This window comes from Lasioglossum baleicum, chromosome 3 (genome assembly GCF_051020765.1).
Source record: "Lasioglossum baleicum chromosome 3, iyLasBale1, whole genome shotgun sequence".
Lineage (NCBI taxonomy): Eukaryota > Metazoa > Arthropoda > Insecta > Hymenoptera > Halictidae > Lasioglossum > Lasioglossum baleicum.
The window spans coordinates 17,411,484-17,428,477 of NC_134931.1; the positions used below are offsets into that span (position 1 = coordinate 17,411,484).

At 42.5% G+C, this 16,994-nt stretch overlaps 3 protein-coding genes and 1 long non-coding RNA gene across 9 annotated transcripts in view; 2 read left to right on the forward strand and 2 right to left on the reverse strand.

The window, feature by feature from the left end:
- The window catches only part of Slip1 (SLo interacting protein 1), a 160,630-nt gene extending 159,889 nt beyond the window's left edge, over positions 1–741 (reverse strand). The window contains exon 1 of one of the 2 annotated variants that reach the window (XM_076420690.1): positions 131–741. In XM_076420690.1, the coding sequence (XP_076276805.1) occupies positions 131–151 (21 nt within the window). In that variant the 5' untranslated portion in view covers positions 152–741. The remainder of the gene's footprint in view (positions 1–130) is intronic. The other variant, XM_076420689.1, reaches the window with a different exon arrangement.
- Positions 742–2,745: 2,004 nt separating this feature from the next.
- LOC143207380 (uncharacterized) lies at positions 2,746–5,640 on the forward strand. Its single transcript, XR_013008661.1, has 2 exons — positions 2,746–3,367; positions 4,013–5,640. It is a non-coding gene; the product is annotated as an uncharacterized LOC143207380 (long non-coding RNA).
- A 5,781-nt stretch (positions 5,641–11,421) lies between these two features.
- On the reverse strand, positions 11,422–13,392 carry Borcs6 (BLOC-1 related complex subunit 6). Of its 5 annotated transcripts, XM_076420787.1 has the most exons (5): positions 13,254–13,392; positions 13,025–13,150; positions 12,360–12,890; positions 11,769–11,929; positions 11,422–11,611 (listed from the first exon to the last, which is right to left on the reverse strand). In XM_076420787.1, exons 2-5 carry the CDS (start codon positions 13,109–13,111, stop codon positions 11,560–11,562), a joined length of 831 nt encoding a protein of 276 aa, XP_076276902.1. In that variant the 5' UTR covers positions 13,112–13,150; positions 13,254–13,392; the 3' UTR covers positions 11,422–11,559. The 5 variants fall into 5 exon arrangements, with proteins under 5 accessions (XP_076276902.1, XP_076276904.1, XP_076276901.1 ...); XM_076420789.1 differs by lacking the exon at positions 13,254–13,392 and having other exon boundaries at positions 11,765–11,929; positions 13,025–13,247; XM_076420786.1 differs by lacking the exon at positions 13,254–13,392 and having other exon boundaries at positions 13,025–13,246.
- A 535-nt stretch (positions 13,393–13,927) lies between these two features.
- Positions 13,928–16,696, forward strand: Pig-t (phosphatidylinositol glycan anchor biosynthesis class T). Its single transcript, XM_076420785.1, has 8 exons — positions 13,928–14,501; positions 14,582–14,759; positions 14,830–15,064; positions 15,134–15,301; positions 15,357–15,651; positions 15,721–15,873; positions 16,093–16,339; positions 16,424–16,696. The coding sequence occupies exons 1-8, from the start codon at positions 14,324–14,326 to the stop codon at positions 16,680–16,682; spliced, it is 1,713 nt and encodes a 570-aa protein (XP_076276900.1). The 5' UTR covers positions 13,928–14,323; the 3' UTR covers positions 16,683–16,696.
- The last annotated feature ends 298 nt before the right edge of the window (positions 16,697–16,994 follow it).

Consider the following 16,994-nt stretch of genomic DNA (forward strand, 5'->3'; position numbering starts at 1 on the left):
CAAACGCGTGTAAACGCAAGAATATCGGCGATCGTATCGACCGAGGCCAGGATCGCGGGCGTGCAGGAGAGATCGAACGCGGGCCCCACGAGAGACCGAACGTCAACAATGGTAGACAGTAGACACTTACCTTGAGTATCACGAAATCCATGTCGCGTAGTCCCGGTGGTGGATGTCAAGGCTTGTGGATGACGTTTACGCGTGTTGCGGCGACGGGATGGAGTTCTCGAAGATGGAAACGAGCCCAAAAAACGCTGGGTTGTAGGTGAACGGTCGCAGAGCGGAGTAACGAGAAGAAACCGAAGAAGAAGGAGAAGAAAAGATTGCCGGATAAACGGAGCTCGAGCGAAACGAGGAAAGCAGTTCTCTCTGTAAAGCGATAAACGCGCGGGGCACTCGACACTTCTTTTTCCACTTATTCGCGTGGGTACGAGTAGGGAACGAGACCGAGCACTCACACGCGGCACGAGGCGGCTGGATCTTCCTCGCTCCGATGATCTAGCATCGCTGCGCTTTCTCGCGAAGCGAGTCGAACCTCCTCGTTACGTGTTTCGAGTGTTCGAGGGACGTGTACGCGAGAGAAAGAATCGTAAAACCGGCAACTGGACACACGAGGTTCAAGGTACGATCCGCGTACACGATCAGACGCGTTCGAACGCGCGAAGAACAGTGCGGCCAACACGCGTGGCGGCTCGGCGTCGACTGAGTGCGACGCCGGTCGCGCGCCACGAGTGGGAGGCGTGTCTCGAGTGCGTGACGGAACGAGACGGAGATAAACGAACGCTGCCGAAGTGGGGATACGGCGAGGAGCGACGAGGACAGCCGAGAACGGTATTCACCGAGAGAAACAGAGACGAGGCGAAGGGATGAGCGACCGACCGTCGGAGACCACAGTCCTTGCGACTATAGCGACTATGGCGACTATAGCACGAGTCGAGAACCGAGAGCCGCGCCGAGAGAGAGAGAAAGAGAGAAGAAGAGAGAAGAGAGACCAGCGAGAGAAATGGATTCAGAAGGAACAGACGCGAGCGACAGGGATTGAACGGAATGGAATGGAACGAGATAGCTCGAGCAACTCGTGGGGACAGGCGAATGACACAAAGAGCGAAAGAGAGTTACACAAATGCTGATTATCCGAAAGTACCGTTTGCAACGCTACCGTCGCGATAGTGCAGGTATGCGCCACCGGCGATAAGTCCAACCCGCGCGCACGATACCCATCGCCTCTTTCTTCTTTCTTTCTTTATCTCCCTTTCTCCCTGTTCCTCCCTCTTTCTCTTTCTATTTCTCCCGACGTATAAGTGCGTATGTATTTCATCCCGCGTTTTTTTTTCAATTCTTTACGAGTCGAATGATTTTTACACGGCGACGCAGACAGCTTAAGATGATTCACGACCCGCCATTTGCCATAACAAAGGGAACTCGTCCATGGTTGTTCCGAGGCGAATGTTTCGCGTTGGAAACTCTCGAGAGTCTGCTTGTTCTCTGCGCGACGTGCTCGCGGATCACCGCCGTGCCGTGCTATCATACAGAGAGGCGGCACACCATAAGGGGCCGGCATAATCAGCGAAATCGAAATAATTAGGTTGTTTTATATGAATTTTAGAAGAAAACAAGAGTGGAATTCTGTTCGGGAAAAGAGACAGTCGGGAGAAATGAAAAAAACGGGGCCCTGACTGTCCTCAAGGACATTAGAGAGAGAGAGAGAGAGAAAACGGCTCTCTTAGTCCTAGACGTATGGTTTTTTAGTGGGTATTGAGGATACCGACCACCTGTGTCCCCGAGTCCCACACTACCCCTTCTGGGTGTACGTAAATGTATTTTTTCCCACGTCTCTAAAGAAAAAAAAAGGTTGTTGCATATGAAACGTCCGATTTTTAGCAATGACATTAAACAAACGCAATGTTCTACCCAATGTATTCTATATATCTAGAAATTCCAAGTCTCTTGATCGTACAGTAGAACTTCGATTATCCGTGCTAATTAGTGGAACACGATTGCTCGGATAATACAATAATTACATAGTTTCAGTGCTGAACTTAATCCTTATTGAAGTGTGCAGCAGATCGTGTAGCCTATGGGTTGGTTCAACGCAAAATAATTTTTTGTGGAAAGTATTCTCAGACGCTGAAGAATTCGAACATCAGAGGCCCGCATATTATAATCGAGGTTCTACTGTATTACGGTAAAGATATTATGGTCATTCACGTTCCTCATGTACAAGATTGTTAGGAGTTATTTGAAGTCGTCATGTTACGAGACTCGCGCTGTATTTTCAGAATAAAAATAGTATTCGTACATTTTATGTAGTAAATTTGAAAAATAGAACATTTAAAGGGCGTCATTTCGAAGATTGCATCATACTGAGAAAATCTATCGCACGACCTTGTCGGGAATTGCGACTGGGAGTTACACTTGTTTTTGTTTATTTTTATTTCTATTTCTATCGATCGAACCGAACTTATCACGTTTACGATCTTTATAGGGCTTTCGGACCGTGAAGCGTACTGGTACGATTCCTTTCTGTGACGGGTAAAATCGCTTTGACGCGGCGAAATCGGCGATGAAAGGTTTTTTTCCAATTTTTTGAATGTAATTTTGTAATCGCGCGCCAGACAGAGGGAAAATTTGAATGCGTATCCCTTTACACGGATTCAGCGGTTCTTACGATTTTCACCGCGACCGGCTGCAACTGAAAAATCAGTCGGCGGCGCGCGCCCGACGATTAAAACGACGATTAAACGATTGAATGGGCTCGATCGATTGGTAAAATTCAACGAATTCCCGTGGGTTTCGTTGGAATGACGAGCCGCGCCACGACGAAACATTCTCCTTCCGAATTGAAATGATATAACTGATAATTTCGTTAAAAGGTAATGGCTTATGATTGTTTGATGATTTCTCAGGAAAGTTTCCGCATTATCGGGAAATGTATAGCGGAAGGAGGAAACGTGCACACCGGATACGAAGCGTTCTACATGGAAACAGGATGTCGAATTCGTTCGCAGGAATATTAATTTCAAATTCTTCGTGTACATCCGGACGTAATATAGATCGCAAAGCACTTTATTAGCTGATAAAATATCAGACGTAATTCGCCGCCTCTTTATGGTCGTTGAGTTCACGGCTAGACGGGATGGAATCATAATTACACCGCGATATGGGAACCAGAAAGACCATGGTACATTTGCATCCAATTGATTACCCCACAAAATGCTACGGTGGAAATAACGAACGAATTGTTGAAGTCATTAAAAAACAGCTATGTTGATGCAGACATACACGTACAAACAGGAGACACGACCGTTAGGAGAGGAACAACACGTATGGGAAGAGACCGAAGGTGGAGATGATGGGGACGTTGATGGTCAGTGATCAGTTTTCGATGCCCTTGAAATTTAAGAAACCCCTAATCATATGCTTTTCTCGTTACACAATTTCCTGTCCCGTTGCAAACAACAGTTTTAGCATTTCCACTTTTCGAAGTTTTTTAAGTAAAAACTTCACTTAAGTGGGGCGACGCGTTTCCAGGATTGCAAGGGGGTGCTCATTTCTTAATAATAAAAATACAATTGTACATAATAATACAAAGAAGGCCGCTGTGTCCCTAAAAAGTCCTACTTTTACGTTTACGAGGTGTAATTTGCAATATGAAAATATATAAACATTATGAAAATGGCTAATTGCGCAGCTTTATGCTTGCGAATGATGCAAATTACGGCTCGTAAACGTAAAAATAGGACTTTCGATTGATCTTTTATCTAGCGCTTTGACTACAGAAAAACCGCATCGCATGCATTATCGAGAAACGAGAAGGCGCATCCCGCACCCTTGCAATCATGGAAAAACGAGTCTACCCCCTTAAGTAAAAGTAGAAAAAAATTATAGAGAATACGTCCTAGTTATCCTGCCAGGTGCAATTGCACTTTATTCTTTAAGCATCCTGCTTATCAGGTTGCTGCGGTAGTCCAAGCCCTTCTGTATACCGCTAATAATTGTAAATACAAACTAGGTGACCAAACGGTGATGTTTCTGGAGTTGACGTCGAGTGAACCAAAAACGAGAATACATAGAAGCGAGATCTCAGCGCAGTATGTTTCGAGTGGAAAATTCGCGCGGCGAAAGGACGAGCGAAGGCGAAGCAGTTTGTTGCGCCGCGAGTGAAATGAAGATGGAAAGAGGACGAGAGGACCGAGGAACCTTCAGCAGAATAGGATGCAAACGGCGAGGCAGTGGGGGATACGCTTTTCTTTTATTTACCTGGCCGACAACCGCTCCCCTCCACCCACACGTGCACACAATCTCGGCGTCGTCGAGCACTCACGCACGCACGCACGTACGCACGCATGCATCCACCCGCTCTTTCTCTCTCACCGGTTACAAATACACGCGTGTCTTTCACCTTTGTTTCCATTCCGACACCGCAGACCGTCGTCAATTACCGTCGCGTTTCGGTCAGCCGCGATGTCGCATCGCGTTACCGGATGTCGGCGTCAAGGTTGCATTTCTGCATCGGATGAGCCTCGACGCTTGTGCACTGGACGCGCGACGCGTTCACGCCAACGCGGCTCTCGTATTTGCAAACGAATCTCGCCATAGAATTAACTTTTACACTTTTTTACCGCTGCGCGGCGCGAGACCGCCCCGTGCAAACTGGATGACAGATTTTACGGTTGGCTCGCGCGTGTCACGTGTCGTTTTATTCTAACCGGGAAAAACCTCGCTTCCTGAAAATTCCAATTTGAATTCGAATCCATGGGTAATCCCTTCGGAAGGAATGAAATCATGATATTGAAATTCCTTATGGTGCTTTACTTGGAAAATCGTGTTGACCTTCGTACACGGAAATTCGGGTCAGAAAAAACATTGAAAAATAACTGTTTACATTGTTATTTTATGATTTATCACTGTGTCAATTTGACACCGATGGACAGATTCAGTTCGTGAAATGAGGGACGGACGAGGGTTAAATTAGTATGTAGCTCTAGAAACTGCGAAAATCGGCGACCAATTCTTTTTGGACTGCGATCACAAACCTTTATCGAATGCAATGGTACCAAAAAGAGCGCTGGATATTGCTTAATCAATCGTAAAGTTCCGTCCGTTTAGCGTCGAGTAGCCGTAGCTCGAACTGTCGTTAACTATAACGTCTAAACTAAGATTAACTAAAAATAGTTTATACATCTTTCAATTAAATTCAATACATAACAATATACGCTTGCATCAATAACATCGTTTTTTTTTCTACATTGAAAATGTCGGAATTTGAGCCGAATAAGCGTCATTCGAGCAAAGTGTTAATCTTCTGCTTCAATTGGAAGGAAACTGCAGCTGAAGCTCATCGAATGATTGTAGACGTTCATGGCGATAATGCTGTTTCCGATAAAACATGTAGAGAGTGGTTTCGACGCTTTCAAAATGGTGATTTTACTGTAGAGGACAAAGAGCGTTCTGGACGGCCACAATTATTCTAACAAGGAGAGCGCAAGGCCTTCGGGTCACCGATTTAGTTGAGATTTCGTATTCTTATAGATTACGATCTCCCTTTCACGAATATATACCATTATAGGGGCAAACACTCAATAATTGTTGAGATATTTATAAACAAAGTTTTTTCATAACCAGTAGTAGAAATATGCTATTGTAGAGAAAGTGTATAACAAGTAATATTCTGGTGTAGTGGCAACGTACTAGACTTACTACCCGGAGGGCTAGGGTTCGATTCCCGCCCGCGAAAAAATATTTCTTTTGCTTATTTATTTATATTATCTATTCGCTGTGTAACATTGACTTGTTCATATGAGATTACACATTTATTACAAATCAAATAACAAAAGTTTTAATAAATTATAAACAAATTAACCGAAATGAATAAAATAGTGAATTACCCTCTCGTGCCTGGAAAGAGAAGAAATAAAGTAAATATAGGAAGAGAAAATATGGTACACGATACATTTAATAATATTGTACTTACAATTATATATATTTTTAATATATATAACCTTTTCTCCAGATTTTCGGCCAAATACCCCACCGTGCGGGGTGGCGAGCGTGTTGCGTGACTACTCGGGTGTCAGGATTATGGTAGTGAGTGCGTTGCGGGCCCGCGGAAGGGGGCAATCAAACAGAAAATTCATAATCACGATCTTAACAAGAAAAGTTGTATAAAAAGCGACTGAAAAGTTGCCAAGTTCCCGGCCCCGCCGCGCCGTCTCGTTTGTAATCCCAACTCTCCTCAACCCTTCCTCATCGCGCCGCTCTCGAAGCCCACTCATAATTACCAAAGTTAATTTGCGAATCGCAATTTAATTGGCCGGTTCTTGAAGGCTCCTTAAACTTCGTCTTTCGCGGAGAGGGCGATTCCCCACGAAGGTTGCGCGCCGTCTCGATTTGGCGCGAGACAGGGAGAGCACGGGAAAGAGAGAAACGCGCGCGCGAGAGAAGGAGCGGAGGGCGAGCATAGAATCGAAAATTTCGATCGTATCGGCCCTCGAACCGAATGCTCGAGGGATTCGAACGGCGAAGGGACGTCGTAAAAAATCATTGAAAACGAATCCGCAACAAGAATATCACATCTGACGGAGAAAATTCGCCATGTGAAGCCGACAGGGTGGCTTTTCACCCGCGAAACTCGATTCCACGGGACGCGTGCGGTTTTGGTGCTGGATGCTGACGTAATAATTAACGCGCGCAGCGATGACCGGCGACATTGGAATAAATTAAACCAATTGATTCCAATAGACGTCGATGCTTACAACTTCTCCGACATCCGACAGTAGTGTTCGTACTATACGTTCGTCGAACGGTCCGCATCCTATTAATCAGGTGAGACTCGTCGTAAATACATGCGAACAGAGTAAAAAATATTTTCTCATTATTATTAGTTACGGACGAACCTGAGAAAAGAAAGAGGCGTTGTCGTTTCGGTGTGCACGAATGTTTAAAAGAAAGAAAAATTGAAGGAGAATAGTGGACAGTTTACAAAAGATGAACAGACGACGAATAAACATTTGGGAAACATTGAAAATACTTTAACGAAGAACACGCACTTCAAGGAAGCGATTAGTCCAAAAGAAAAACTAAAACTAGCAGTGTGTATTCCGTGTCTGTGCGAATAGTATGAATCGACCTCAAACCGATGATCAATGAACACAAAAGCACGAAGAATAACGACGTCGCTCGATCGAACAATTTCGTGCTGTACGGTGAGCAGCCATTGCACAACATGGACGGTAAATTATAGTGCAAATGGGGCGAAGGAGATTAAATGTATTAGCGGGCTGCGGGTCTTCATGCAAATTTCCATGGTTACGAACGTGTAAAACCGAAAATTTAGCAACCCTTCGTTTTCGAGCCTAGTCGATCAATCGCGGTTTCCTCGGCTATCTACAACCACCAACCCCGCGTCCGCCTTATAGATGGATTAGCGAGTAAACAGACTTGTAGGAAGCAGCGTAATTGCCTCCGTGATCCTCCGGTTCGACGCAGTTATTTATCCAAACTCATCAATCTTTCCTTGTCTCCTATCTCCCTTCCCTTCGTGCCCTCTAATGTGCTGCCTTTCGAAGTAAGAGTTGTTATTTTTCTCAACGTATAGGTATAGATGAGTATACGTAATGGATGTTCACCAACCCTCGCCGGTATCTACCGTGTGGATATGTACCTAGTGCTATCTCTCGCGTAGTATTTTTCGTAGATACGAGAGAGAAGATAACTAGTTCGACGGCATCCCTCGCTACCAGGAGATAGGGAACGCCCCTTTTCGTAATTCAGTTTTAATCAGTAGCTCCAATAGACAGAGACTGCGATTACGGGGAAGGTGAAAACTTTTTGAAAATTTCCCATATCAATTTCTTTGTGTCGCACGATCGGTTATGAACAGACTGCGGATTTGATGCATTTATGACAAAAATGAGTAGGTGTAATCTGAAAAAACAACAAAATTAGACGAATTTAATGCTACCGTTATATTATTTTCAATCTATTCAACATTTTAAGAAAGAAATTACATTTCTATTTCAGCCCAGTTTGTTGCTATTCAGATAGAAAGTTTTTATTTTGCATAAAGATCTGCAGTCTAGTTATGAACTTCGAAAGTTTTGAAGGAATCGGGCTCCCCGAAAATTTCGAGGATATGACACTCTTGAAAAGAATTCGTGATGGACAACATTCTTTTCATGACGAGAATTTTCTATAATAATTAAGTATTTATATTATATTATTGTACACCTAACATTGCCACCTCAAATATCTTTGTTGCTTTTAAAGATACGTCAAATGTCTAAAGAACAAAGTTGAATGGGGCTTACATGATACCAAAAATATTTTTGTTTCTGTGTGATTTTTTGTAGAGATATCAAGGCCACCTTCATTTTTTTAAATGGAAGCACCCTTTTCTAAACACCTACAATGATAGTCCCTTTCATTAGAAATTCAGTGACTATAATTACCCATGCACGTAGAAACTTTCTAAGTAGCTCCTAGTCCATAGAACAGACACAGAACATTATTATTTTCGATTGACCATTAAAAGAATCTCGAGATTTCCGGGTACTCGTCCCGATCCCGAAAAAATTTCTCTTAAACCTCTGGTAATTACGCGTCGAGAGACTTCGAGATGAGGAGGAATTTAGGAAACCGAATCTTCTTCAACGGAGACCGTAAAAGACGCGCGATCGAACCGCGACGACTCGTGCTCATGCGTGAGGGGGTTGCAGAAATCGAGAAAAGGGAAAAAAAGAAAGGAAAAAGGGGAGGAAGGCAGAGAAAGACTGAGTTCGAGGGAGAAAGAACAAGGAACGTAAAAGGAAACGAAAAATGCTCGGTAGATCACAGACCGCCTAATTAAAAGACTTGCCGTCACGCGGAATCTTCTTTCTTTCGTTTCAACGGGAGAGCTGGTTGCGGCGAAATCTCAGGAAACCGACGTCTCTCTCTCCTTTTGTCCTGTCTTTAACCCTGTCTCGCGCACGTATCTATGAACATCCGTTCATGCTCCTTTGGTAATGAGTCAGGGGTGTCTTCTTTCAAACGTTTGTTGTCCCTCTCACTCCGTGGCCAGCGGCTAAAAGAAACGCAGACCAAGGAAAGACATCGATATTTGCGTAAAGCGCTGCGACGCGCTGTGTATGCGTTGCTCGAGGCGTGGCACGCTTCGTTCCCCAATTTCCGTGTTGTCCACTTCACTGGAACGATGTCGTCACCCTCGAAGCGTACAGGATGGGTTGAAAACGATGACTAGCAGCAAATGTTTTCCGTGGTAATTAGATTCTCTTAACCCTTCCGACCCGGTGGACCTGCGGTGTACGTCCTCACGATCTATCGTATGCGGACGAAGAGAAGTGGTCCAGCAACCCGCTTTTTGTGGTCAAAATTCAATTTTTCGACTTTCAAATTTGAACAAATTTTATTTCCTTTCGAATACGATTCCTTTGAAATCTTGAAATTCGAAATATTAGGTCTTTCGTATCACTTTCCGAGCAGATACAGCGTTTGAAATGCAGAACTATGAAATTGGAGGTACAAAAATAGTTTAATTATTCATTTTTTATTTATAGAAGCACGATTCATTCTTGGAAATTCTGAAAGTTGATATTTAAACTTAAATTGCGGCCAAAGTGGTTCGGGGTAGGCCGAGATTTTTTCCACGAAGTTAGTTCGATATTACACCTCGCCAAAACATTTAAGGTTTGCTTCGACAAGGAAAAAGTGCGCAGAAAACAGAGATTAACGATTAGTCTACAGGGTCTGTCCGGAAAGTAATGCGACCACATTTTAAAAAAAAAATCTATTAAAGTAGGATCCTTGGGCGTCGACACATTTTTTCTAGCGCGATTTCCATGCTTCGCATGCTCCCTGGAAGGCGTTTTTTGAAACCTCTCGTAGTACCCTCGTCACCGCCTCTTTGACGCGTTCCACGCTTTCAAAATGGCATCCTTTTAGCACATTTTTAATTTTTGGAAACAAGAAGAAGTCGGCGGGAGACAAGTCAGGACTGTACGGGGGTTCAGGAAGTGTTGTGATCTAATTAAGAAGTACCGTTTACTGTTTTCCCAGTAATCTACGGAAAAGTTTTGGTTGGAAGTGCTCGACGAGGCTGCGACGAGGGTACTACGAGAGGCTCCAGATAACGCCTTCCAGGGAGCATACGAAGCATGGAAATCGCGCTGGAAAAAATGTGTCGACGCCCAAGGATCCTACTTTGAAGAATTTTAAAGGTTTGTACTCATATATTCAATAGATTTTTTAAAAAAATGTAGTTGCATTACTTTCCGGACAGACCCTGTATATTAATTACTGTTTAACAACTTTTTAAAAAAAACTTATCCACAAATCCTCGAACAAAGTAGGCCGTCAAACTTGCAAATTGCATAAAGATCCGAATTCTATCGATAGATCTTGTTGTCGACAGTATCGTACGCCGGAGGAGATGTTAATTGCGTCGAGCTCGCGTTTATTAGAGGACAAATCGGCCCTCGTTCCTCGCAACTACTTGTTTAAATCGCTGAATCTAGCGATTTGCACGGGTGAGGGCGCGTATACGTGGATCTCATTTAAATGGTAATTTAAACGAGTCCGGGACAATGCAAAGATTGTGTCCTTCTTCCGACGAAGGTCTCCCCTTCGGTGGAAGGGAATCGGTATCCGACAACGGGAATTCAGAGCGCGCGGAAGAGCGAACACCCTTGTAAAGAGCAATAGGCTGCGTGACGCTGCGTGACGCGGCGCGGTGGATTCTACAGGCGCGCGCCGCGCATTGAATGGGCGTCGGGCACACCGGGATAAATTAACGAGGTGTTTGTCCGCTATCACCCCCACCCTCTACCCCTTTTTTCCCCGGTGTGCCGGATTAAAATCATCCTGTCTTTAATAATTACACGCGGCCAAATGCGCTAAATGAGGCGCGCGTCGCGACGCCTGTCGCTTTTTGATTATGTTATTTACCGCTCCGGTTTACAACGGGCCACCGAACCGCGCAAATACGCTCGAATTACGCGGTGACATTGTGCCCGGCTCCGAATAGGATGGGGGGAGCATAATGCCCGCGGGTTTTCCCGGCAAACTTTACTTCAGGCTCGCGGCCTGAAAGGGAACAGAGTCAGCTCGTTCATTGTGGGATCGCCCCGTGAAAGATACGTATAGGTGTCTCTACGTGCAAACAAAAATATAAAAAAAAAGGTAGAAAGAGCGGTAGAATGAGTCGCCCAACCGCGCCCGGACTCTGCTCTTTCCGCGTCTGACTCGACTTATTTGTTCGAGCACCGCCGGAAACAGCGTACCGCCACCGTGCCGCAAAATCTTGCTTTCACTCAGGTGACCGTTCCCCGTCCTCCGTTCCCCCATTCTCCATTCCCTGTCTTCTGTCCGCAACCCTTTGTCACTGGCCTGTCCGATAATTAAGTAAAAAGAAGAATGGCAAGGTACGTTCTCGCATCCTTTTTATATTATTAACTTTTAATTCTTTCGTGTATTGTACAATTCCAGAAACAACCTCTATCATTACGCGTAGAAACAACGGGAAACAATGGGGGAAATAGAAACCGGTCCACCGTGTAGATTTCACAGATTCATAGCGTTCTCGAACAGCTCCAGCATCCTCTTCATCTCCTTACTGAAAAAGCGAACGAAAACGTCAGCGATGAGAGTAAAATGGTACGCGTGATCTCTCCCACCGAAATGTCTTCTTCGAATAATAGAAGCATTTAAACGAAGAAGATATTTAGGTAGAGAAACCTATGTCTGGATAAAGAAATGGTTCTTATACTCGCACTTGCTCAGCTAATTTGTACACTGGACCCATAGACTTGGATAGCTCCTCACACTTTGCCATTAACTGGTACATCGATTTAATATTGTAATCTATCGCGTCGCACGTTTTGCAAACCGCGTCTCTGTACGTTTCTAAGCATCCGACCGTCAACGCCGACGCCTGAAAAATTCAGCCGTTCATCTATTTGTTTTTCCGCTACTGGATTTACAGTTAGTTTGCGCTAACGCGAGAAAATACATTTGTATACGTTTATGAATTCCGTCAAGAATTGAACGTCTGCTGGTTAACCCTTAGCACTTGTTTACTTCATTAAATATGTTGGTATCTAATCAATAACTAAACATTTAAGTATTCTATGAGGTATTATATCAATTTATATTTACACAAAGAAAAATATTAATTCAGAATGGAATTATTCTGGGTCGGAAGAAATGTTTAACTTTCGAGTTAAAATTTAAAATAGCTCCGAGTGCAAAGGGTTGAAGCTAGCGCTACCGGTTTCCGGTGACATCACCGGAAATCTACAGTATCAATCGTATCTTTTACAGCAAAAAGTAACGATTTAAAGAACGAAAAATGAATCGTTTACACTGTGCAGAATCGCGGCCAGATTCTCCGTCAACGCGTCGACCGAAGTCGCGACTTTCCTCGCTTCCATTTCCAGCTCGTTTAAAATATTGTGATCGAGGAGAGGTAATTGAGGCGTCAGTGCCTGCCTGTACAGACAGGGTGTGGAACTACGGGAACCTGGAAACGACGGGGTTTCTCCCTTCTTTGTCACCGGACTCGAGAGTTTAATTTTATTTTCTAAATCTTCGGCGACGAACAACACCATGTCCCCATCTTGCATCACGGTCCCTTCGAGTTGCAAATACCCAATGGCCTTGTGATAGCTCGGGGGATCCAATTCCTCGTCGTCGACGGGACTACTGTCACCTCTGTTCCTTAAATTCAGCTGATCGGGTCGACCACCGGCCACGTTCATCTTTTCCAAACTGTCTTCCAAGAATCTCGTTCCGTCAATATCCGGCGAATCGATCAACGATCTTAATTCGGAAATCGGCGGCGACGATTGCGAATCGAACGATATTTCGGAGTAAGACGCTGTCATCTCGTGCAGCTGAAATCATTCAAGTAGTCAATGTTTACAGAATATTGTCGTCTCCATATATGTACGTTTAGAAACAAACCGACTTCGAATGAGAAAGTAAATATCAGCTAAACTATAACACAACCTAACAACTCCAACCTTACTCTATCTTCATCGTAGTCGATAACAGTGCTCTTTTCACTGCGCGTTGCTCCCGGCTTCGCGTGTGGTTCGCTCTCCTCCGGGTCCATGTTCGACCACTGATTGCAACTTTTTCTTTTTTCTTATTTCTGTAGAGTTAAATCACACTGTCCAGTGCCACTGACATTTTCGATCGCGGAATAACAACCTACGACGACTATTGATCACTTGTATATATATATATATACATACGTATACCAACTATTACCAACACCAACGTACACGGATACGCATTGTCCATTGAAAAACAAATACACCGAGTTGGAGAATAGACGTGGATTTTTTGATCCGATTTGACATCTTACGCTGGGCATCGTAGTCATCAGTAGTCATCCAGTAGTCATCGTAGTTAGTTGCAGTGCTGCCAACTAGTAACGGAACGGATACCGAGATGTACCGAGATACGCTAGGGATAACCAGGGCACGCGGGAAATTTAAATCAACTGGAATAAATATGATTTGTTCGCGGCAATATCTAATAATTACGAGTCTATTTATTTTAATTTAGAATGTGTTATTTATTAACAGTGGTTTTCGAAGTATTTCTGTTAATTTTAAAAGATTGAAAAGTTAAAAAAGAAGAAATATAATGTGATATAATAAAATGATATACGAATATATATAATTATATAATTTATAGAATATAGTAATGGTTGTGAGGAAATAGCGTTCTATTTGGTATCTATTTTTATAATTCTATTCTTGCTTCGATTCTTGCAATCGACGTAGACAATTTTTATTTTGCATAAAGATCCGCAGTCTAATAATAATGTAAATATATATATATAATGTAATTTTGCTTACACACACACAATAATTTAAATATCTTACATTTACCGAAGTTCACCGATCCATTCTGAATTTAAATTGGTTGTATAGGTTGTCTATCTCTAAAAAGTTGATAGTCGACACTATTTCTGATACCATGCGATACCTGAAATGTCAATTATCGATATAGTTTTCAATAGCCGATTGATCATTGATAATTATCGATGGTATCATCGATAGCTCTCCACTCTCCACCTCTACTCTGTCTATCCCGTGTTTACATTCCTTCCGTCACTATTCGCCGATCACAAGAATGAGTTGAAAGTAATTGTAGAATGTAATTAAATATATGAACGCAAAATGACTTGCTGATAATTATTGAGTTGTATTACCAACTTTTTTTCTAATGTCAAACGTAGAATTGTATTTACTTTACGGTTGAAACGACGTCGACACGGTACACCGAATTGGTTAAGTCTCCAATTATTTGAAACATGTCACATTTAAACGTACTGCTATTATTTTCTATACTGTTTTGTGTTATCAAAATCGTGTTCACGTACGATGATTTTTTCGACGAAGAGTTAATGTTGAAACCATTGTCGAGCAATCATGTTTACGCGTACTTTCAATTTACTACTTTATGGGAAGCGCCGAAAGAAACGAAGACGCGTAAGTTACGAAACGAAAGTTAAAACACGTTATCGCTAATTAAACGTATGATTACTAACAATTATATACACACATTTCAGTACAACATTCCCATTTATTTCCAAGAGGACTTGGAGAAATTATAAGTCGTCACGGTGTAGATGAATTGCACCTTACTTTAACTAAAGGATTATGGAATTACCAAAAATGGGGATACCCCTATCACGATGCTGGTCCTGGTGCAGAAATCACTACATGGTTTAATAACGATGTTGTCAAGTAAGACACAGCTTCGAAGAAGACTATTCGCAAAGTAAAATTCTCTCTAATCTCTTATCTAATTCCTCAGCGTCGATAACGAATGGAAAGGTTTGACAAATGCTTTGGCTGGACTATTCTGTGCCTCGTTAAATTTTGTTAATCCCTCCAACAGTATGTCTCCGGAATTCACATTCCGACCTAGCGGTATTATAGAAAACAATAATATTAACTCTAGTCATTTACGCTATTCGTCCCTGCCAAGGGAAATAGTTTGTACAGAGAATTTAACGCCATTCAAAAAATTACTGCCATGCGACTCTAAGGTATGATTATAAACGACCAGCCTTTAATTGTATAAGGAAATATTAATATGTTGTGTTTTGTTTCAACAGAAAGGTCTAGCAACATTGTTGAATTCAGCATACATTCATAACACAAATTATCATTCCATCGGTGTTCACTTCCGTGTGAAATGCTCCAATGCAAACTGTACAAAAACAGCGTTAGAATTACGACTGACTGTTTCGCTAGTATACGACACCATGGTAGACACATCCCAGGTAATTATTTGTTGCGATTTCATGAAGCTCGAGATTAATTTCATGTTTTTCGTAGGACTGGTCGATTCTAAAATTCTTTGGAATGGGTATTAAAGGAGCATGTCCACTCGCGTCGATGAGCAATATATACGTAGACGTAACTAATAACAATACCAACCAGGTTTATCGATTAACACCGCCTCCGCTTGCTAAATTTACTCTCCGAGGTGGTCAACGTAACGAGATAGCCATTTACAATGTTAGATCGCACGCAGCGAAAGAAATATTTAATATCGCAGTGACTCATAACACTCCACCCAAAGTTAGTTTAAACTATCCATCGATTTTGTTTGCGAACAGATATATTATCGGTAAGTATAAAACGCTGGCAAGTTACAAATACAGGTGGGCAAGACGTCTAGAAAACGTTTCTTTTGTAGGCTATGGACAGGAAAGGGGCAGTCTGGTAACTAAACTTTATAACAATTACTGGCAACCACTCGACGTGGTACTGTTAGAAAATATTCCATGGTACTTGCTTGTATATTTCCATTCTGTTACAATCACGTGTGAAGGACAACGTATAGTTCCATGTAAGTAACAATCCGGTAAGCGTTACACAGTTCCTTCGCTTTCGCCACATCATATTTGATTCAGGTACTAATACCGGTATCATTCCGAAATTTTGACTACTGAAAAGCCCCATCTTTGCATTATCGAGAAATGAGAAGGTGCATCCCGCACCCTTGTAATCCTAGAAACGAGTCTACCCCCTTAAGTTCCTGATTTCATTGTGTTTTTCTGCGTTTCAGTGGCTCAACGCTATTTACCTGGCAAAGAGAGGAAAAGTCCATACTATCTTGAAATGGTGTTGCGCTTACCGCCACGATCGGTGACTAAGTTCTCCATAGAAATGGATTATTCGTTTCTAAAATGGCAAGAATACCCACCGGATGCCAATCACGGATTTTATATGGGCTCAGCCGTGATTACCGCGTTGCTTCCGATAGCAAGAAATTACAGTGCACTACCGCGCGATGGAAGTACTATAACATCCAGGTATATCCTATGAATAATTTTTATAGAAAAGTTATATATTAAATAGCGATTGGATTCGATTAACGATGTTAATGAAAATTTTAGTTTCAACGCTTCGAGAGACGGGTACTTAGTACAATTGAGGACAGAATCGTTGCTCATCAGTCTACCCACGCCTGATTTTAGTATGCCGTACAACGTAATCTGCTTGGCATGTACAGCCGTTGCTCTCGCGTTCGGTCCGCTTCACAATATCTCAACGAAAACGTTAGTGTTAAAGAAAGTAGAGATGGACTGGAAAGAGAAACTGTTCGCATCCTTGATGGAAAAGATTGTCAAACTGAAGAAGAAAAAACAAGAATAAAAATATGCGATTTATTTTTGTCTTGTTCCTACATATAAATGTATTCTTAAAGATAAGCGAGATAATTAACGTTATATTTATCGAAGACAGAATACTTCGCTCAAAGAGTACAAAAACACAAAATTCGAAATATGATGTGAGTGTAACGAATTGCAGGAACAATTACGGTCACGGAAAAACTCGAACGGTTCGGAATTAGAATTTTTTATTCGTTTTTTTTGTTTTCCACTTTTTTTTCTTCTTTCTTCTTCGTAACGTTACATAAAGTATCAAAAGTGCACACAAATCATTCTTGTATAACGTCGTCGGATT

Excerpts from the sequence above, each read along its gene's own strand:
- Borcs6 (XM_076420787.1), bottom strand. The coding sequence starts at position 13,111 with ATGGACCCGGAGGAGAGCGAACCACACGCGAAGCCGGGAGCAACGCGC. Across the intron at positions 12,891-13,024 it reads TCGACTACGATGAAGATAGA|CTGCACGAGATGACAGCGTC; the intron begins GTAAGGTTGGAG and ends GAATGATTTCAG. Across the intron at positions 11,930-12,359 it reads TGGCCGCGATTCTGCACAGT|GCGTCGGCGTTGACGGTCGG; the intron begins GTAAACGATTCA and ends TGAATTTTTCAG.
- Pig-t (XM_076420785.1), top strand. The coding sequence starts at position 14,324 with ATGTCACATTTAAACGTACTGCTATTATTTTCTATACTGTTTTGTGTT. Across the intron at positions 14,760-14,829 it reads TTTAATAACGATGTTGTCAA|CGTCGATAACGAATGGAAAG; the intron begins GTAAGACACAGC and ends CTAATTCCTCAG. Across the intron at positions 16,340-16,423 it reads GGAAGTACTATAACATCCAG|TTTCAACGCTTCGAGAGACG; the intron begins GTATATCCTATG and ends TGAAAATTTTAG.